At 29.5% G+C, this 22951-nt stretch overlaps 2 protein-coding genes across 3 annotated transcripts in view; one reads left to right on the top strand and one right to left on the bottom strand.

Annotated features, from left to right (window-relative positions):
• LOC107442755 (procollagen lysyl hydroxylase) overlaps nucleotides 1-22951 on the bottom strand; it is a 57892-nt gene that overhangs the window by 18218 nt on the left and 16723 nt on the right. For both annotated transcript variants that reach the window (XM_016056390.3, XM_016056389.3), the window contains 6 exons: nucleotides 22777-22874; nucleotides 22599-22700; nucleotides 20086-20217; nucleotides 19058-19179; nucleotides 17351-17452; nucleotides 15348-15473 (listed from right to left, as the gene is read on the bottom strand). In XM_016056390.3, coding sequence (XP_015911876.2) covers nucleotides 15348-15473; nucleotides 17351-17452; nucleotides 19058-19179; nucleotides 20086-20217; nucleotides 22599-22700; nucleotides 22777-22874 — 682 coding nt within the window. The remainder of the gene's footprint in view (nucleotides 1-15347; nucleotides 15474-17350; nucleotides 17453-19057; nucleotides 19180-20085; nucleotides 20218-22598; nucleotides 22701-22776; nucleotides 22875-22951) is intronic.
• On the top strand, nucleotides 1258-10719 carry LOC107442757 (immunoglobulin domain-containing protein oig-4). Its single transcript, XM_016056391.4, has 4 exons — nucleotides 1258-1527; nucleotides 5916-6119; nucleotides 8291-8440; nucleotides 9847-10719. Exons 2-4 carry the CDS (start codon nucleotides 5949-5951, stop codon nucleotides 10003-10005), a joined length of 480 nt encoding a protein of 159 aa, XP_015911877.1. The 5' UTR covers nucleotides 1258-1527; nucleotides 5916-5948; the 3' UTR covers nucleotides 10006-10719.

The following is a 22951-nucleotide window of genomic DNA, read 5'->3' as shown; positions in this document are numbered from 1 at the left end:
ATAATCGCACCCCTCTGCCTTAATGGCAGACGACAACATCAAAAACAAACGCTTGGCTTTTCTTATATGTTCTAGCATTGGAATGGAAACTCTATATTTAAAATATAAACATTCTATCAGAAATATGTTAAATAAGGGCTAGAATTTTTGCGTAGCTTGCATACTATTGTTTCAAAAGAACTTAATACTACAAAAAATATTTTAACACGCCTTTTTATTTTAATTCATTATTATTATTCTTTTTTTTTTAATTATAAAAATTGAAAATATAAAGTAAGAAAACAATGAATGGCTTGGCGGTAAAATGGTTGTGCTTGGCGGTTTAAAGTTACCGCAACTAGGCTTGATTTATTATTACGTACAATCACTTGTTTTTTTTTTGCACCAAATTCTATTCTACAAGTATTAAGATGCGAATACGGAAATCTGTCATATTCTGAACTGTTAGTTTAAAAAATTTTGTTCTTTTTTAACATTTATTCCTTAGCAAAATAAGACATATTTATTTTATTAACAAATTCGACTCTACAGCTGTTCTGAAGCAATTCCGAAAATATGTCATTTACCGAATTGCTAGCTTAAATTTATCATTTACATTTATTCCAATAAAATATGTCTAAGATAAAAATCAATACTTAAATTTAAAAAGTAATGTTTGAACTTCTTGAAAAAAAAACAATAACGTGTTATTGTACTTGTTCTTCGGTTCGAGAAGCTAAAAGAACTAAAAAAACATTGTTGAACAGTAATTGAGTAATTAAAAATAAAAAGAAAATTTTATTTGGACTTAGTATTACAGCTTTAATGAGGATATGCGATCCTCCAAATTATAAAGACACCGTCTCTATATTTTGGAGGGGGAAAAGAAAAGAAAAAAAAACGCCTTTTTTTGCTTTAAATCTTCTAACTGGTGTCTGATTTTCAACTTTTTTAATAAGTCGATGTTCTTAAACAATTTCTCAAAAATTATTTATTAATCCTTATTTTTTTCCAAGTTGTAAGCGAATTCGCAGTATAGAAGAAACAAAACACGATATTATTAAAAAGAAGAATAAAAAAAGAAAGGGAAAAAAAAAGCGAGAAAGAAAAGACGAAAAAGAAAAAACGTAATCTTAAACGACACCCTTTAAAATAGCTTCCTTGTTATTTACAGCAATCAAGTTCACGGCAACCTTCCTTAGATCTCTCCTAAACAAACCACTTTCATTACACCCCTTAAGAAAAGTGGATTTTGACTTCAAAATCGGAGACAGAAACTTTCGCGCCCCCTAAAATCAATAGTCGTCGTCTCCCTTCAGTAGGTAACCCCCTTTCACACAATCGTTGCGGCAGCTGCAGCCGAGAAGTAAATTAATCCGTACTCTTCTCGAGATCAATAGGTGGAAAAAGAACCTTCCGGCAACAAGCAACCCCCAGGGAGCAGAACAACCCTTTTTCATCTACTTAATTTTTTTTCTTCTTCTTTAAGTGCCGCTTCTGGTCGCAGAAACAACTTGAAACGTAATTGCTCTCGATTTTCCCTATTAGGTAAGCCTTCTGTGTTTACATCGTTAACAACGTTAGAAATGATGGAAGGATTTGCTTTCTCATAGGTCCGCCTCCAATTAAGTAGGAGGAGTAATGCATGTAGGTGGAAATGAAATTTACCTCTAAAGTGATTGTTTGATTTATTTATTTGTGCTTCTGACCGTAAATTAGATTCAAGGGCAGGAAGGCTTAGGGGTTTTATGGCAAGATTTTGGCGGAAAAGTAATTGAGTGTTTATCTAAAAAAGTCATTTAGTGACACGAGAATAGTCTTTTTTAAAAATGTTAGGAGATTAACTAAGCGCTGAGATATATTACTTTCCTGTCACCAATAATTACATCACAAAAGAAAAACAATAAATTTAAAATAGGTATAGATGGTGCCTCGTAGAAATGATTAAGTTCATAATTTTATTTTATAAATTGAATTTAAATGAGTAGTTTTATCTTGACGATACATGGTGTTTTTGTGTTATTTACAGCAACTAACACACGAAAATAAGTTATTTATAGCAGTTAAATAGAAGTAGTGTGTAGTCAGGCTAAAAATAAAATGCATTACGAAAAAAATCTGCGACGTCAAACTAAACTTTATTAAGGAGATATCGATTTGAATAACCATAATTCGTATTGGTTAAAAATTATATTCGATAGTTTTTAATTTAGTATCTTGATTATGGAGCTGAATGAGTCTTTAAAATATCACGATATTTTTCGATGGTTGTTTGCTTTTTAAAAATGCAACTCAACATAAAAAAATATATAAATAAAATTTTTAAGAAAAGTATTTAGAATTAAAACAAAACAGATATAAAATAGGATTTCAGGAATAAAACAAACATGTTTCAGCAAGTATAAGTAATTGCGCAAGAACTTAAAAAAATTAATATTTTCTGAAACCGAGAAACATTTTTGTTAAATAAATAAATAATAAAATTAAGAACATATTAAATAATTTTAATGACATTCCAGTAGAAATTTTCATAATGAGATCGTAAATTTAAAACTTAGTTACGATATTAAAATATTAATTGGCACGCGTCTTATCTATATGCAATGAATATCAATATAAAAAAGAAAAAAATTTCAGCTTTAAAAGAAACACCATGAATTTTCTCAAAAATCTGTTTTCCTATGTAAGTATATTTATGACATGACAAACTTAAATACATATAAAGTTATAGATCCCAGATGTTTTGAACTCAGTTTAAGAGTCAATAAAATAAATTATGCTGAACTGAGTGAAGGTTCGCACGATATGAAACTTCCATTTTAAGCTATGATTCTGATTCTTATCCCGTTTAAACACACATTTACCAGATTCTTTTTATAGCTAATGTAGTTTCCGATGCAAGTAAAAAAGAACATTTTTTGAATCTTTTTTTAAAAGGGTGGATTACTAAGTAAACAAAAATAAGGAAATAAGGCTAATCTAAAAGTTAAGACATAAGAGTTTAGAAGAACTCATAAGAGTTTAACATTTAATTAATCACAAAACCCGCAATTAGCGAAATTTCAATAAACAAAACTGCAAATGCCAAAATCGTGATAGACATGAGGATTCGTATTAAATTTGTTAATAATTTGATAGATATAACTAAGCAATGTTATCTTAACAAACACTAGTGTAGGGAATAGTGGACAATATTAGTGGACATAGCTAAAAGTGCATCAATTTTGAACAAGATGTTTTTATGCATGAGTGAAACACCTATATTATTTAAATTTATCTCATTCTTTTCAATCGATTGAAAAAATAAAAAATCGGAAAATAATTTTGCTTCAAGGAAACATATTTTTAGGCAAAATAGGTGAATGCCAAAATAGGAGGAAGAATATTTTTTTTCCACTTTCTATTGGTCAAAAATAAGAGTAAATTCGATGAATTGTGTCCCAAACCACTTTCTTTAACCGATGCAACGCACCAAAACGAATTTTTATAAAAATTATTATTTTAAAAATTATGAAATTATTTTGCTCCATTTCTGTAAACATTTCACAATTTCTCCAAACTACTCATTAAAAACCTACTATTATAAAAGGAGCAGGTAATCTAATTGATATCAAAATTTTAAAACGCTATTTTCTCAGAGACATCAAGTTCTCAAATAGAGATGCCCAAGTCAGAGGCTTAACTAGATCAGTGTTCGTCTATCATTCAATTAATTTCCGTTTGCACTATTCCTATAAGACGACGTATTGCTATCCAAAAATAAAATAAAAATAAAAAAACGTATTCTTATTGGTGGCATCTGTCGCGGATTGATAATTGATGGATTTCCAGTGGACAATTAAGTGAAGACACATCAGCTTAGACATCTCGATTGGCTCATTTTTCATTAAAAAAAATTCTTTTGTTTTTGGATAAAACTTTTTAGATATATTTCCAGAATATGCAACATGAAAAATAAATTACATCTGATTATATCTATACGTCGTTATTAATCATATTTAGACTTAAAAAGTTGTCGAAAGCAGTGAATTTAGGTTTGCGCTTTTTAAATGGAATGATCTGTGTTTTAAAAATATGTGAAAATAATATTACAGTAGACTTTCGTTATACCATGCTCCATTAATATCGTGCTACTTTTAAAAATTCCAAAAAATAATTAAATTCCTCCTTTTTTTTTCTTTTTAAAGAGAGAAAAACAAAACTCAGTATATTCTATGAATTCATTATAGTTTCAGGGTTCGTAGGACATTTAAAAAATCTATAGAGTGGCGTAAATATTGCAATATACAGAAACTAAAATGTCTTTTTATTTCTTTTCATAGTTTTTCTTTAGAATTTAAATTTCAAAACGCGTGATTTTGTTACTAGATTTATTTATTCAGAAATATTTATTGTTGAGGTAGATACAAAGGTGTTAAAATACTCATCTCATTTCTACCATAATCAAAGTATTTTAAGGATAGTCCGATTGTTTACTTTAGCGTACAATAATTCTCTTAATACTAAGGCACCTGAACTTCATGAGATTCACAATGAAGAGATTCACAATGAGAATTGAGAATCTCTTTAGAGCAATTTTTCACTCGAATTCCTGTCATTTTTCTCTAAAAATTGCTTGCGAGGAAATAAAATTTAAAATAAACCAACTTTCAATCGGTATTTGTGGAAACTAAAAAACTCGTATTTTTTCGTATTTCACAATTTCTAACATTAAATCGCGTGCTCAAATATATCATCATAGCGGCCAACACGGATAAGAAACGATCCAGTAGCTGTTACGAAGTAATACAAATTTCGTGCTAATTGTTGCATAATGTACTAAATATTTTACACGCATGGAATTTTTGGGGATTTTTATATTCATCACCATAGAAAAAACTACCATATTTTCAAGTTATGTTTGGCATTAAATATACTTCTAATGTTATGTATTATGTTTACTCACAATTTCCAATATTAATAGGCATTTAATTCATCAAAGATAGTTAGAAGATTTAAATTATAATTTGAGTTTGAATAAAAAAAAAAACTGAACATTTTGGAACAAAAAAGTTTTGAACTAATTTCTATAAATACTTCATTATGTATCAGTAATATTTATTTAAATATTCAAACAAGCAATAATCAGTACAAAAGCTCTATTTCAGTAGGGATTTTCTTTAGGAAACTTACTCAATTTAAAGCAATTTTCTAAAATGTACCAAAACCAGAATTTTAAATAAACCAGTAGACCAGGAGAAACTGTAAAAGATCCAGTAGTCTACTGTAAAATCCAATAGAGTTAGCAGCTATGTACAGGGTGCGTAGCCAAATTATTTAACAAAAAATAAGCATCTTTTAAGCACTTTTCAAGCACTCCAAAAATATTTTTAAGCACTTTTAAAAAAATTCCATATTTAGGCAGGGTTGGGAAGTTTTTCACAATTGACGGTTTTATCTTGTTTTAACCGTCATGTCAAAAAAAAAAAAACGTTTGGTATTGTTTTTGACAATTGTCAAAATTCATGAACTTTTGAATTATGTAAAACGAGTGGCGTTTTCATACGCTGCGGACTGACAATATGCCAAAATAGATTGGGGTTGAATTAATTGTGAAAACGTTGAATAGAACAATGTGAACTGTGTCTTTTTTTTTTGCATAATTCATAGCAAAAATCAACATGGTAAAGGAAAAATCTCATTTTGAAAAAAGGGAAAATTAAGCACTTTTTAAAAACACCCAATGAAAAAAGCACCTTTAAGGGCTTTTAAAAAAAGAGAATCAAAAATAAGCACCTTTAAGCACTTTTTAAAAACGCTACGCACCCTGTTTGTATCACTCAATTTTCGTGTCCATCGTCAAACGGGATATAAGGGACTGTAAAAATAGTACAAAAATTTTAACGATTTTTCGTTTAAATGTTTCTAGAATATCGAACAAATTTCTATACTTCAAGGTATGTAACACCAGGCGCCCTCAAAGCACCATCATGAAATGGCGAATAGCTCTTTGGATAGCTTGCCTCTTAGTACTGCTGATTAGTTTGTCAGATGCAGCCCGAAAAGGCGGCAGAAGAAAAACAAAACATAGGAAGATGGGGTCAAGCAGATTAATATTCTACACAAATGCCAGGAGAAAAGAATACTACGATAATGAAAATGTAAGTATCGAGAACTCTTCCAATTTTTACAATCTCTCCTTTAAGAGGACGCCATACTGGGACAAAGAGACCTGGACAGCCTGGTTGGTAGGGAGCTGGGCCCATGCCCAAGAGTTCGTGGGTTCGATCCCCGGCGGCGAAGACTCCTTGTGTAGTAAATGATGACTGATGCACGTTAAATTTGTCGAGTCGCAAAGTTCTCCATGTTCCAATAACAAATCAATACCTCTGGGGGTACTGATCCAGGAGTTCCCTTGTCTTCTGGATTGGGTTCAAAATTACAAGGCTACGGAGTTGAACATTAATAGTCGTAAACCCAAAAAATTGGGTCGGCTGTTCAACGACTAATATAAAATACTGGGAGAAAGATACAAGCCAAGAGGAAGAAAATTTTCGGTGCAAATTCTCCTTTTTCTTCATTCTTCTTCCTTGTCAGCGCAACAGCCCCTTGTAGGCCTTGGCTGCCTCAATAGCTCACAAACGCCAGCGCCTCCTATCCATGGCAACTCCCTTCCAATTTCTAATCTTTAGGGTTTTCAAATCATTTTCGATGTCGTTGAGCCATCTAGTAGGGGATCTGCCTCTGGGACGTGACCCCTCGTGGTTCTTAAAGGTAACTATTCTCATGGCGCTATTTTCAGGGTTTCTCCATAGATGGCCCAGCCATCTCAGCCTATTACTGTGAATTATTTGTGAAATTTCTCATTACTAATATAAAATTTAAAGTGTAGAAGGAAAAAAAAAAGAGTTCAGACAAACCTAGAGTAAGCCAAGTAGTTTCAAATACTGAAAAGAAAATTTTAAAAAACATACAAATGAAAATAAATTACGAGAAGATAACTTAGGATGACGAAACGGTCAAGTTCCCTTCTAAGAATTAGTTTGCATTTTAATATTTCGAAATATTTTTTTCAGCAAATTAAACTTTTTGACTTACTCTAGGTTTGCACGAACTTACTTTTTTTTTCTTCTTTTAAATTAGTTACGAAGGAGAAAGAGAATTTGTGACCAAAATTTTATTTCACGGTATGACGTTCTCTTCAAGCTATGCAGTAAATTTATGTGGAAAAACATGTTTATAGGGTTAGGGGTCAGGCTAATGATTTTGAAATTTATCCTTCCTTCACTAGACACTGTAATACCTTAAAATTACATCACCAAAGTTTTTAAGAACTAGAAAAATATCTTAAGGTAAACAAATTTTGAATTTTTGTAAAGCCCTTTACTGTTTGCTGTGTGCATCCAGGAAACTTCCAAGAGGTACACATTTTATGTCGAACTTATTTTCACCAATGGATTTCTAATTTGAACATTTTGTACAAGCTTACATTCATATAATTTATTTTATCGCCTTTCTTCTTAACAATTTTCAAGTAATTTTAATTACTATACTTTGATTTAAAATTAAAAAAAAGAAGAGAGAAAAAAATTACATTCCAGCTTTAGCTATTCGCATACATTATTCACCCTTCCAAAAAACAAAAAAAAAATGCACTGTCTTTTAAAACAAAAATTGAAAGAAAGCTGCACACTCACCAATCTGAAAAGCATAGGTTTTTTTATAGATCTCTAGTTGTATAATACTGTATAATAAAGTTGTTATTATAGAGTATATAGTATAGTATAGAGTATATAGTATAGAATAGAGTATAGTATAGAGTATATAGTATAGTATAGAGCATATAATAGAGTATATATATATATATATATATATATATATATATAAGTAGACAACTATTATAATAATGTATAATAACTGTATAATACTGTATATAACTTAGACAATATACTGTATATACTGTATATAACTTAACAAGGGAATTTCTATTCATTCCCTTGTCCTATTAAAAAAAATTCCTAAACAGAGTTTTTTTCCCCCCTATTAGATTGGCCTTTTTTCAAAGTTAAATAACACTCAGATTTCGAAATAAAAGATCATATATTATTGTTGACTGTACGATAAATAGCCTTACATCGCGCTGCAAAAACTGAAATAGAAAGTTTATATTCAATAGGAAACTATGCTTTTAAAATATTCTCTACAAATTAAGTTTATTATTATTATTTAAAATATTCATTAACCTACTCTTACACTTAACAGTAATAAAATAATTTTAATCCATTGACTGAAAAACAAATTGTGAAAGCATTTCTTTAATTTATGTTTACAGGGTGCGAAAATTATCAAGGCATCCCACTTTGATTATGAGTTCATACTAGGCCACAAAATATCTTTCATCTGTGCTGCAAAAGGTGATCCTCGTCCCAGAATCACATGGTTTAAAGATGGAATTGAGCTTCACGCCCATCCATATTTACAGGTAATCAATTTAACACTTGAGAACATTATACTTGAAATGTTCACATAAAATAAAATTCTTAAGGTACTCTTTGTTCTCTCTAGCCCATGTAAACCTTAAAATGATTACATTTAAAAAAAAAAAGAAAAAAAAGTTCCAACATCGACTTATAGAGATTTCAGATTTGTCGAGAAAATTTTCAATAAATGTTTGGTTAAATATGAAAAGGTTTATATAACCTAACTTCTCTGTTTAAAGTGAGTGAAAGAAAAAAATTACAAACTTCTTTAAAGTTATTTTACTACAGATGTCAGAAGAAAAAAAAATATTGGATTGTCGATACAAGTTTCCTTCCCTTTTAAAGTGCTGTAAAATGTAAATTTATTCAATTTATTAAAAAAGTAAAAATTAAAGAGATAAAATGATAGGCTACTAGTGTCTTGCGAAAAATCACACAAATAGTGAAAACCCCTAGCTCTAGCAACAACAATTGATAAGGTATTATAAGTGGCAAAAGCTAACATAGGCTGTTGCAATGCAAACCACAGAAAAGGCAAATTTGACCTCCATCAGCAAATAACAAGCAAGAGAGACAATTTCTCAAATTGCAGCCCTTAATGTTTATTCATAAACATTAAGACTCATTAGATCAATATTCACGAATTATGGCTCAATAAGATTTCAAAGGGCCTTTATTTTCCAACATTGGCTCCATATAGAATTGTTCAATTCACCTGATATTTTACAGCTACTCACAACCAATACCGACCTTGTATAGAATTGTCAGATTCACCTTATATTTTATATTCATTATCCAGCCCCTAGAGGCCCCATAAAGGCCGATGCTGGTCCTATTTTACCATGGCCCACTGGGGGGGAGTTGATTGTTTATGTTTTATATTATTTTGATTTATTAATTTTAATTTAATTGTATTTAAACATGCCTTCAAAATAAAATACAGTTACACCAAAAAATAAATATAAAGTGATTCAACACTTTAACTTACTAGAACGTTAAATCAATGAGAACCCTGAGCTTGTTTCTTTGCAATGAGGTGGTTCCATCTGGGGGTAATCGGAGACAATGATACATTACAAACATTAAAAATTTTATGGCACTACCTTAGGGGGATCCCTTTTTTTCAAATAAAATTTTTTTTAATGGAACACAGATATTTTTAATTTGGGGTACGGTGGATCGGTGTTTGGGGAACACTGCTATATAGCCAATATCCTATGATCCACTGAGGGACCAATATCCTATATTGGTCCCTCAGTGCAAGTTCATAAAGGACCCATAACGGGCAAATTTTGAGTCCAACAGGGCTCAAGGTAAAATTGTTGCAAGGGATACTTATTAAATAAATTCTAAATGTAGACTATCTCTTAGGTAGCATTAGATAATTTTTTTTCTTTCTCTTAAACAGATTACAACATGGCAGAAAGAGCATGATTACATCAAGAGCAAGCTTGAAATTACTCCAGCGAGACAAATGGATTCTGGGACATACGATTGCGAGGCTAACAATAAATACTCGATAGACAGGCGCAGTTTCAAGGCAGATTTTGGATCCATCAGCAAATAAACCAGCCAGAGAGACAATCCAATCAATCGGTGCGGTAGATTATTTTCACAATTACTGCATCATCCAATTTAGGCATTTTAAACATATTTCTTTCCACTACACCACTATAAAGATTTCTTTTACACCTGGTGTTCTCAAATGACAGCCCTTAATGTATATTCATAGAGTGCTACATTGTTTGCCATACAAAATGTCGGAAATTAATATGCACTCTTAGATTTAATCTTAATAATTGTTTCCAATAGATTTAATGTTAGAAGGATAGTTTTAATTGTCTTAAATATTAATATATATGGGTTAAGTGAATAAATGGGTTAAGTGAATAATTTGCTATTTACCATATTTTTTCCACATTCATTCCGTGATAAAGTTATATTTTAATAAGGATTCAAAAATTATACATGCACCTGTAGATTAAGCATGCATTAGGATTCTAAAATCATAAGGGTGTTGATTTGAGAACACCTTGTGTATCACTATACACACAGAAAGATGTTGTTAGTTTTAGCTAATATCTACCTCTTAAAACAACAGTGGAAGACACTATTGCTCAAGAAATGTCTATAAAACAATCTATATATGTGTATAAATATTTACTGTTGATATTCAGTGTAAATATTATTCAATGTGTACTAGCACTAACAATAATGTTATAGCAAGTCACTGACTGTTTTTAAATTTAGACTCAGAATAAAAAATTTCACCTAACATAAATGGTATGTACATTTAATTTTCACAAATACATTAGTTACATATGCATATATGAACGGATTGGGTCAGGAAAATGACAAGCCACATTTTCAAATTGTTCAAGAGAGTGTGTTGGAAAAACCAGCACAATTTCCACAGTAATAAGATGTATCTATGTATTATGCTATTATATATTGCAAGTTCAGGAAACTTGTGGAAAATGCATTTGGTAAACAATACTAAAAATACAGTTAAGTGCAAAAATGTAAACTTTGGAAAAAGTGTGGCTTTATATTGCCCCAAGCTTTATTTTGCAAATGAATTATATTTTGTAACTAAAATAGTTTAAAAACAGATATTCAAAAACATATAACAAAACTAAAATAAACGTTACAAGTAATATTAAAATATTTTGCACTTAAGTTGCCAGCTTTTCAGTGACAATATATTAATAATTACCAATGAAATAAAAAATTATTTTAGGCTATTCATTTCAAACTCTTGGCTCCCTTTATTTTAAGAATTTTCAAGGAGAAACTAGCATAAAAAACAACTGATAAAGCTCTTGAATGTAAAGAGAAATTTTAGACAGGACTTATATCAAAGAATTTTTTTAAATAGTTTTAATCCATAAAGAAGTATCTTCTATGCAGTTAATTTCTATTCTAACAAATTTTGGTAGAACAACAGAATGGTAGACTTTTCAGCTATTAAAATGGCTTGAATTCCAAAAAAAATAATTTTTAATTCCAAAAAAAGTAAAGAAAAAATTTTTAGTATGTTTTTATTTTTTTGCCTTTAGAAATATCAATCATTAACTTAAATCTGAGGACATAGGAGTAGCACGAGGGGGGTTACACATTTTGCGTTGAGAAAACAGCACATTTATTTCAAGTTTCTTGAATATATGTTTAGTTATTTTTTCTATGCACATGTATATTTATAAATAAATCTCAGTATAAAACCTAAAGTAAACGAACAGTTTGGTACATGCAAATTTTAGCCAGTATATATGCCTTTCTGTGAGCATTAAGCAATTTTAAATTTTTCTATAGCAAAATTTCTTCAGCTGCATTAAATAAACTTTTATTTATTGTAAAATATTTTTTTTCTTCATAAATATCTGAAAGGATTTTTCCTTTTATTTTTATTTTTCACACAATTTTAATAAAAATTATTAGACCCGTCCAGAAACAATTGACAGAAAGTCTGCTTGAACAATGAAAATATGCTTAGTTTTCCATCATGAAAAATCGAAGGTTGGTACATAATTTAACTTAATAATGTATTTTGAATAAGCATAAATAAATCATTAAATTTGCTTAAATACATCTCTGCAGAAATGCTGTTTGACTAATGATAACAAAAATAACTGTTGGATTTAGTTTTGACAATCACAATGTCAAAGTAAACTACAGTAGTAGAAAATATTCAATTTAATATAGATGTTGTTTTCAATATAAATGTAAAAAACAACAATCTTGAGCTCTTGATCAGCTCAATGTCCAGTTAGAAAGTTTACAGCTGCTTACTACAGTTTATTCTACGAGGCAATATTTTTCAAACAGATAATTTTATTTTTGATTAAAAAAAAAGAAATTAATATAATTTCTGAACTCAAATCTGCTGTATTTCATAATTGATATTGAGTAATTTTGATGAGTTTGAAGTGGACATTTATTTTAGTTATTTATACATATATTGTTAAAAAAGATGACACTGTTGCCAGATTTAGAAAGAATTTGCTTTTTTGGTAATCCTGATTAGGCCTCCTTTTACTTGTTCATTACTGTTGTAAGTCATGCACCTTCATACTTTAATGTTAGTATATTGCTTAAGCTGTGAGACTAAGTTCATTTTACAAATCATCATTTTGGTTTAAATTTCTAAGTTGGTATATTGTTGACAAGGTAATAAGTGTTTTGTAATGATTCTTTTTTCAAAAGCTAAATTGCACAGCAAGAGACACCTTGAGACTTAGAAATCATTGTAAATACTAATAACAAATTAGGTAACAAATACTTATCAAGATAGTCTCAAAACACGATGAAAACGTTGTAAGCCAAATGGCCTCACAATACACCAGAAGCAGTAACCTGGAAGTATAGGCAATAAAGAGCCTGCAGTGCCCCCTAGTGATTTATCAGAAGCATTCAACAAAAGTAAAATTAAATTTTGTTGTAATTATTACTGTTGATGCAGTCTACACTCTTTTGTAGGACCCCTCATAGCTGCAACCCCTCCATTATAACGATCAAAACATGAAGTTTGCTGTTGCACAGATGAAATATTATTTTAATGCTCAATAAGATTTCCGAAACTGAGCTATTCATTCCAATATAGTGAACGAAATTTTATTTCATTTTCATTGTAATTTCAAGAAAAATCACTTCAAAAACAAAGTATGAAACATTTTAGAGCTTTCAAACCTAACAGTTTTCAATTGAGAACGAATCAATGCATAGCAAAGTCTGAAGGAAGAAAATGATTCAAACCAGTATTTATTTAGATGTTACTTCTGAATAAAGATTAAACATATTAAATTCCTTTGTGAAGAAAGAGGGATAGGGCCATGGATAACCTATTATTATCCTAAATAATCCTAGGTGTAATTTGTGATCAAAAAGATGTTGAAATATGTATTACTTTTTCCATGATTCAGAATAAGAAGTATATATTGCCTACTTGCAGGGGTGATTGTGAGCCCAAGTCAAAATTCCGGAAAATTTCTTGAGTTAAAAAAATAAGTTTAAATTGAAAAATTAGAAAAAAATTTAAGCAAGGTTATTTCCTTTTTCTCAATATTTCTTAGTTTACTTAAAATATTTTTAAAATTTTACACATACCTATACCATTTACACATACCTATGATGACCTGGATAATTAATAAAATTTACAAATATGTCTTTCTTTCTTGAGTTTATGATTATAACAACTATTTACATTATATAAGCTTATAAAGTGTATCTCTAGCTCTCTCTTACAAACAAATAAAATAAACTGTGTTTTTAAGTTCCACCTTTGAAAATTTGATTTCCAGAAACTTCTGTGATCAATGATTTTTTGAAACGTCTGGGCCTTGATCTCCGGAAACTTCTGGATCACTGTAAGCGAAAAGTCCGGAAATCCGGATTTTTTCCGGAGCACAATCAGCCCTGTACTTGTGTGCAAATCGGTTGCATGTATTCACAATCTTGATGAATTTCTTTGCAAAGGGTTCAATAAGTACAACTATCATATATTTGTTTGAAAATTGTATTCTCTTTTGTGACGTGTGGGAATCGAAGATTTATTTTCGAGTGAAAGAAACGGTATTTGCATTCTTCTTGGTTTTATTTTTGTTTAGACAAGCAAAAATGGCTGCCCATAACCAGCATAATGCCACATGCTTAGTACAGAATTTTTCAAGGAAGTGGATAAAGAACAATATTAATACAGTATTTTTGAGTAATGGGTAAATATTTGTCATAGTTTTGCATATTCATAATACAGCAACCTCACACTATAATGTCCATTGGGGACACAGGGGTCGTTATATAATGCCTCGAATGTATAATAAATTTATTTTAATATGGAATAAATTAAATTATAGACAGGTTACCTGCTCCATTTTAGATTTTCAAATTCATGACTTTTCATGACTTTCCATGACTAATTCCAAGAATTTTTCATGATTTAACGAAGTTACTACTTTCTCCAACAAAAACACACCAATAAATTTAAAAAGCATTATAATAACATTCATTGAATAATAGGTAATTGATAATAGGTATAACCAAAACGGTTATACTCTGCATCTTCATATTTATGGATTTTAAATTAAAAAAAAAAAAAAAAACAGAGAATTGAAAGAGTAGAAGCAATAAAATAGCTGAAAAAAATACAAAAGGAAAAAATTTTTTTTTTCTTTTTCTCTGCAGAATTATATTTTAAAGATACTTTTCCTGCTCATCGGAAAGGAAAGAAATGCTCCTCCTTTTTCTGTTCTCATTTTGGAATTAAAAAACATTCACCTATAGCTTGCTTCAGTTAGAATTTGAAATTGATAAAATAAAAAAATAAATAATAACAAAATTCTGAAATCACAGAAGTTTAAAAGATAATTCGCTCTAGAAATGTTTTTTCTTTCATGTTTTGAAAGAACATCATAATTTTTGAAGAACAAAAATTCTATATTTTAATAAAATATGACTGTGAGTGGGGATTTTGTTACAAATTCTGATATTCAGAACACCCTGAAATTCGGTGGAGGGAGTATATTCCATTTCAAGAATTAGATTTTTTGACGACCTAAATCCATGACTTATCCATGATAATTTTTTAAAAATAGTTAAAATCAGGACATTTCATGACAAATTTTGTTCACTGCCGAAATTCATGACTTTCCATGATTTCTCATGACTTTCCAGGTGCACAGATACCTGTATAGAGCAACTTCATTGTATGTAACATAATTATTATGAGCACAAATTATTTTTCTAAAAGTGAATATAATCAGTACACAAGTGCAAATAGCTACAACTTATTTCTTTTTTTTTCCAGATAACTTAATGACATTTTATTAAATTGAATTGCTTCTGAAAAGTCCTTTTTACCCATTTAATCACAGCTTTCATAGATATGTAAATTTGAAGGAAAAAAATTTTACTCACTTCCTCTTTTTCTTCACAATATCAACATAATCAACAGAGCGGGCATAAAACCCATCCGTAGAAAGAGATCCCCAAAAATTGGACCACAATCTATTGGGTCTCACTAATAAGGGTGCTATTATTCGTCTGGAAAAAAAAAAGTCAAACATAAATTTGTAAATAAACACATACTTCTTTTTATGTTTGCATTATAAACATTATTTATGTTTATAATGCAAAGGTTATAAAATAAAGTATACTGCCTTAATATTTAAATAAAAGGGCAGGAAAAAATTTAATTTTTCTACAATTTTTTACAACATAAATGTCATCTAGAATCATTCTACTAAAGATTAATACTCCTAACTATAGTCAATTGAATTCAGTACAATACATCTGATGAAATAAAAATAATAGCAATGCATTTAAAATAATATCATATGATTCAATTACAGATTTTTGAATTTTATTAACTTACAATTCCTTTTAAAATTAAAATAAAAACAAAACTAAATTAGACTGAAACATAATTGTTAACAAAATATTTATATAATAACTCTGAAAAAGTAGATATCAGATTATATAATAAATTATAAATATTTATTAAAACCAATTGTATAAGACATTGTCCATAAAGAAATTAATAATATAGTAAGGAGAAAAAAATAAATATAAAAGACTTAAAAAATTGCATTCAAAGCATACTATATATATTGCATACTATGCCAACAATTATTAATGATCTTAATCTTTTGTCAGTTATCTCTGCACAGCAGTGCTTCATTTTGCTCAAAAATTTCAAAGTCAAGCTTAAGATTCAAGCCAAGCTTTAAAAGTGGGTATGGAATTAATTGTTAATAGGTTTTTGTTAAATAATATAGAGATAAATTTACACTTAGTAAAATTTAATGCATTTAAACTTATATTTATATTTTTGTTGTATTGGATTTTCTGAGCATACTATTAGTTTAAAATATGTTTCACAGGAAGAAAAAAAAAGATTAACAATCACGTAAATTTACCTTTCAATTATCAATTTTGTAAGAATAGCAGCTTAGTTTTATTCAGAAACTTATTAGACTTAAATTCTTATTTGTTTTTCAGTTATTTTTAAAAGTCATTGATTATGTTAATATTTTTCAGTATTTAATACAATAATTCATTATTTTTATTACTTTATATTGGAATATGTTTAAAACAATAATTATCTAAATTTTACTTTTTGGGGTTAAATAAATTAAGATTTTATATTAATTGTTTCTTTTATGCGATTTTTATTATACTGTGTCTTTAAATTTGTTAAGTTAAAACAAAGTTAAACACTTTAAAAGAGAATTTAAACTGATAAAAATATAAATAGCATTGCAGACTACTGTAGTTGTTAAAGAGTGATTTAAAATTTTTATTTAGCTTCAAGTAAAGTTAAAAATAACTTTAAATAAAGTTAAAAATCACTTTAAATAAAGCTAAAAATCACTTTAAATGAAGTTAAAAATCAGTTTAAAGTTAATAAGGAGATCAATCAAAAATGTATGACTAGAACCTGGAGTGACGAAATTATGCATGGCAATGACAATGACAGACAAAACAAATTACTGCTCATGTCTGGAAAGCATGAAATTTGTTCATATTTTTTAACCTTCATTAAAAAAGTACTTTAGTCTAAACAAAATAAAGAAAGTTTAAAATTTATACACAATTGTACATATTTTGCACACACAAATGGCACTAATTACGAAAATAATCAGATCTTTCAAACAGTTATGCAAATTACAATTTTTTGGCATAAATTATCACAAAATTAAAAGTTACAGAGAAAAATATGTTACTTAAGTCATTGTAATAAATAAAAGTTAAATATAACTTATAAAAATAAAACAACACTAAGCAACACTATTGTGTTACACTAAACCACAGTACTGAGTTCATTTTTTCGTTTTCTTCCTGCAAGTATCACTCTTGGCATATATATTAAATATTCAACAAACAAAAATGCATTTGCATGTAGGAGAACATATAATTACCTATTTTGTTCTATTAGAAGGCGTAAAGCATCTGGATTTGTTAACTGTGCATTTGAATCTATAGCAAAAAAGTAATCACAATTTGTTTTGGTGCATTCTTCCCTGAAAAATAAAAATTAAACAAATTTTAAAGACATAAAATATGTCAACTGAAAACTTAGAAATTAATATAAACAAGGTATGCAATAGGATATTAATAAGACAAGATCTAAAATTTGAGCAATTAACAGCTGAACATTAGGGATAAGTTTTCAAAAAAAGATTTCTACTAAGCTGTGTAATCAGCTTTTAACTGTGAAATAGATTCTGACACAGAGCTACAAATTTATGAAAGACTACACTATCTATAAACCATGACAATATTTTGTTTGAGCCGTGGTGGCTCAGGAGATACTGGTCGATTTGAATTCCGCACCCAGCTCATGCCGACCACAGTGGTAGACAGATTATAGGTTAGAGTTCCCTTATCATAAAGCTAACCCTGCAAGGTTTCCATGGTTTTCCTCTCCATGTAATGCAAAAGTGGGTTAGTTCCATCAAAAAGTCCTCCACGACAGCAAATTTCTCCCAATACTTGATCTAGGGGTTCCTTTGTCTTCTGACTTAGGTTTAAAAGTTCAAGGCTATGAAGTTAAACATTGATAGCCATTATCTCGAAATTGGGTCTGCTGTTCAACGATGATTATAAAATAAAATGCTTACTTGCCCGAATGAGGAAGAAAAGAAATTTTTCCTGAAACACTTTTAACAATTGTAATTTTAAAAATAATCGAGTAATTATAAAAATTCAACAACATATAAATAGACAGATTTGACATACAGAGAATAATATGTATATGTTTACAATATATTTTGATTTTAGTTATCTCGCACAGGTCGTCGTTCAACCAAAGCCGGGGAGCCACCCCCTCTGCAGAGGATCATAATTATGATGGCATGTCTTTAGATCATCCTCAGGGATGTTTCTTATGCCATCGCCCATTGTACAGCTCTAGTGTGAGGTAAATGAAGTACTATTACTACTAGTACTTGACCTTAATTATGTTTAGATAATTTCAAAACAAAAACATAGTGAATGAGAATGATATCTTAATTCAACATTTATAAATTCTAGGATATAATTACTGTATTTTTGAATAGATCATTTTTCCTTTTTAAAATTATAAAAAAGAGGTGAACCAATAATTGTGAAACTGCAAAATTCCACCTTTCAAAATTTGTAACTACATTGGCTGAAAATAATAAATAATCATCTGAATTCATGGCAAATTATACAACGTTTATCAAAAAAAAATTTTTTTTTAAAGATGACTGAATTCGCAAAATGCTTGTAAGAGTTAATCTTGCAAGTAAGGCCATATGTCTCAACTTTCTATGTAACAAGTGAATGGTCCATAAGTTTGAACTATCGAATTTTGCACTGTTAATTAAAATGAAGATATGTTAGGTCGAAAATTCGAATCATCCAATTCTTAGTCGCCAAATTGATTATTTCAATGTTCTCATTTACATTTGTAAATAAATGGTTCTGGACATACACAAAAATTCGGAATTTCAGGACAAAAAAAGATAAAGCATTTTTTATCAGAACAACCACGAACCTTGCCTGAATCGTTGCTATCTATATACATGCCTATTTTAAATGCTTCTCTTTTATTTTTATAATAAAAAATTGAGGTTTCTTTTTGTCAGTCAATGATTACTTACAATCCTAAGTTTCTGGCATGCCACTCTTTATAATCATTTTCCAGTTTTAAATAAGTAACCTTGTTGTACTTGTGCTGATGATTCACTAGGAAAGAATCAAGATCTTTTTTGTGATATTCAGTCTGAAAAAATCAAGATAAACAAAATCAATAATATTATAAGACGTCATTAATATACAAACTATGCTTAAAAACAATAATAGTATCAAAGCACTAATGACTACTGCAGTCAGGTTCTAAATGCATAAAATTAAAGTTATGCTTGAGGATCAATATAAATTACGTAAACTTTTATATATAAAAAAAACTGTAATCTGAATAAAGAAATATTTATTATAAAAATAAACAAAATCAGATTTCAAACTAGTATTAATAAATAAGTAAATAAATAAAATTTTCATTGTTAATAATTGTGTGTTTCAAATTAATTAGACGAAGCAACACAAAAAGTAAGTAAAAAATTGATCTAGATTTATTGCTTAACTTTTTAAAATTTGGTGTATCTCCTAAAAGGTAGAATAAATCGAAAAGGAAAATTTATAAGTAAAATCACAAATCCATGTGATCATATTTTTGACGACGATGACGATTAATTTGTTCCAGTAAAGTGCAAAAGACAACGCTTATTGAGCACTTCAGAGGATAGTGATAACAATGAAATAAAATTTTTTATTCTGTAATGTATTATTGCATTATTATAATATCATTCTACCTATTGTAAAATGTACTATTTACATTAAAAGGAGTTCTGTGATGTACTTGCTTCATTAAATCTGAGCGTGCGACTTCAACAATCAGTAACACACCAACAGATGTCCACACTGTTCGAAATGAACTGGGTTTTCTCGACATAACATTTTAACAGCACGATCGCGCCGCTTGGGACTCAAAAGGTTAACATGAGAAAACTAAAAGTTTCGCACTCCAATCACAATTTTAAAGAAATATTAGTCATCAAAAATCTAGCAAAATAAGTGTTGCTTCAAAAATAAAGAAATTTACAGCATTAAAAAAAATTAATATACTTACACCACAATGGATAAAGAGATCCATTCTTTCTTTTGGATAATCGAGCAACAGAATCCTTTCTAAGAATTCTTTGAAGAATGGTGTTGGGTGTTCCACAAATATTCCAACGATAACATGAGGTTTTGCTTTCACCTTTAACAAAGAAGATTTTGTCTCATTTTATGAACAAAAATTACAAAATGTAAATTTACATTGACTCATAAATAAGATCTGTTAGCCTAGTTTCTGCTAGATTACACAAATTAAAAACACTAGCAATAAAAATATTTTAACAAGATATCAAATTATTAGTAGAGGCAGTTATTATTAGTAATTATTATCTGTTTCAATTTATGTTTAACTATTTTAAACTCATTTAATTTAAAATAAATAAAATATCTGTTCGCTCAAAAGATTATGAATTTCTTAGACAAGTTCATTACTTACCAACCACAAGGAAAAAACCTGGAAACACTAGAGTTCTTATCGAATTATTTACTTTTGAATAGCATGATAGGAACTTTATAAAAGTTTCTCCCTTAAAAAAATAATAATAATAAACAAATAAATAAAACTTCTTCCTAAACATCTTGGAGTGCTCATTTTAAGAAGCAACTGCAAGATTGGCCTTAACTTAACCCTTTGACGCAGATGCGTCACCGAATTATAAAAACGACTTTTGCTCCTTAATTATAAAAACGACGCCCAGTGCAGGGTAGTAACGCTTTGTACTCTCATGGCACACGTTCTGGGTTCCATTCTCATGCCGGGAGAGGTTGACTCAGCCTTTCATCCCTTCAGGGGGTCGATAAAATGAGTACCAAGCATACTTGAGGACTAAACACCGGGGGTTCTGAGATAGGCTGAACGCCCAACCTGAACATCTGCTCTTGCATACCAGAGCCCAAGGTCAAGAAAACTGAGGGGCACAGTAGGCCTTGGCCCTCTTTGGGTTGTCGCATCACCAAGTTTAGTTTTAATTATAAAAGGCAGTCCAATAGTTACCAAAAAAAATCCGTTACATTATCAAGATTATAATTGTACTAAAATATAAAATCCAAAAAAGAGTACTTTGAATCTTTTTTTCTCATTAACAATTACAAAAATTTATCAGTTCTTGAACTTGTAAAATAAAGAAATTTCGATTATGAATAACTGTTTCTCTTAGATCTAAATAACTGCAAATAAGTGTTAATTTCAAAAATTATTGTTTGGAAGTGACTTTTACTTTTAAAGCAGAAAATGACACCAATGTTTTATGCTGTTTTTTATACCAATAAATTACTAAAACACTAAAAATAATATTTTTTACTTATTTTTACCTTAATATAAAATAATAAAAAAAGTATGAAAAATATGTGTATTAAAATTCTGTGGCAAAGGGTTAATTCCTATTGGCATTTAAATAAAAGGAAATTTCTTACACTTATTTAACAAATCCCTTGCTTAGCAATCACAGGAAAAAGTTTGGTAACAACAAAGAAATAAAAACATAGAATATTATCAAAAACTTTTCATCTATTTAGAAATGGGAAGAACGTGATAAAAGTGTTTACTTGATTACAAGATTCTTTGACAAAAATTCTCCTAAACACCATGAAAAGTACCTGTAAGACATAACTGCAAGATTTGCCATCACTTTAACACTTTGTTCTGGCATTAATATTTGAGAATTCTAGGATATTTCTGAGGCTGTTTCTTTTGTTATTTTAAAAAGTAAGAAATATTTGAGTTTGGCCAACAGCATTTATAACTGATAACTACTAAAGCATAAGAGTAATTTAATAACTCATGCATAGATTTAAACTATTTATAGTTGTAGTGCATCTACCGCTACAAAAATACAATTCCAATTCACTAGACATATTAACTTGATTCTATGTTGGGGTACCTTTTGATAGATGAAGGTTTACAGGTCGATGTGACTCTCACCATATTGGTGACATTCATGTGTGATGTGAACTTGCCTACCTTGACAGAAACGCCCACTTCGATTTGAACACGCCTAATTCAATGGATAGTCCCGTTGAACAGCTGACTTGCTACTTGTGACTGCGACATTATCCACCTCTTCACGATGCTGCTACTCAGTTTCGATCACACACAACGTCGGCTTGTATACACTCGACTGCTAATACCAACACAGGAGAGGCTCTGTCGTGAACTTAATACAGCTCTCACGATCAGCATTTAAAAGTATGGTGATCTTAAAACAGCTCTCCCAGCTTCTCACAAAAAACAACAATGAATCAACTAGTGGTATTTGCTCATCAAATTCTATCACTTATATAATTCTGGTGGGAGAGTACTGTAGTGTATCTACCACTACAAAATTACAATTCCCTAGTATACAAGACATATAAACTCGATTCTATGTTGGGGTACCTTTTCATAGATGAAGGTTGAAATGGTCGATGAGACTATCTCCACAATAGTGAATTTTAAAAGATTTAACTCTTTCCTTTTTGTTGTATCATCATTATTACTATTATTAAGATACTTAGAAAATTAAAAAACATAAAACTAATTATTACTTTAAAAGTTTCTAGTTTGATTGTGTCTTCAAAACAACTAATGCATCCTTTCTTGGGCACCCACGATTTAGCTAAGTAATTGCCGAGAGAATTCAAAGCAACCTGCAATAAAAGCAAATATTAATTGTAAAATTGTTTAAATGGTTGAGCTTTGCCATCCATAAGCTTTTACACTTACTTTACTAGCACCATTACCATGAACAACTAAAGGATTGGTGGCATATGCTGTGTTGTGCAAATAGCTGTCAGTGTCTGAGAATCTTAGCTCAACATCTCCTACAAAAACAAAATGACTTCATAACAAAGCATTGAGTATGTTATTTGGGGGGGGGGGAAGATACAAAATAATACTT

The sequence above is a fragment of the Parasteatoda tepidariorum genome, chromosome 2, assembly GCF_043381705.1.
Source record: "Parasteatoda tepidariorum isolate YZ-2023 chromosome 2, CAS_Ptep_4.0, whole genome shotgun sequence".
Lineage (NCBI taxonomy): Eukaryota > Metazoa > Arthropoda > Arachnida > Araneae > Theridiidae > Parasteatoda > Parasteatoda tepidariorum.
The sequence above is the reverse complement of the archived record's forward strand: the minus strand, read 5'-3'. Positions and strand labels throughout refer to the sequence as shown.

What these genes read in the sequence shown, in the direction of transcription:
- LOC107442757 (XM_016056391.4), top strand. Translation starts at nt 5,949, where the DNA reads ATGAAATGGCGAATAGCTCTTTGGATAGCTTGCCTCTTAGTACTGCTG. An exon ending in AATACTACGATAATGAAAAT is followed by an intron (nt 6,120 to 8,290) that starts GTAAGTATCGAG and finishes TTATGTTTACAG; the next exon opens with GGTGCGAAAATTATCAAGGC. An exon ending in ACGCCCATCCATATTTACAG is followed by an intron (nt 8,441 to 9,846) that starts GTAATCAATTTA and finishes TCTCTTAAACAG; the next exon opens with ATTACAACATGGCAGAAAGA.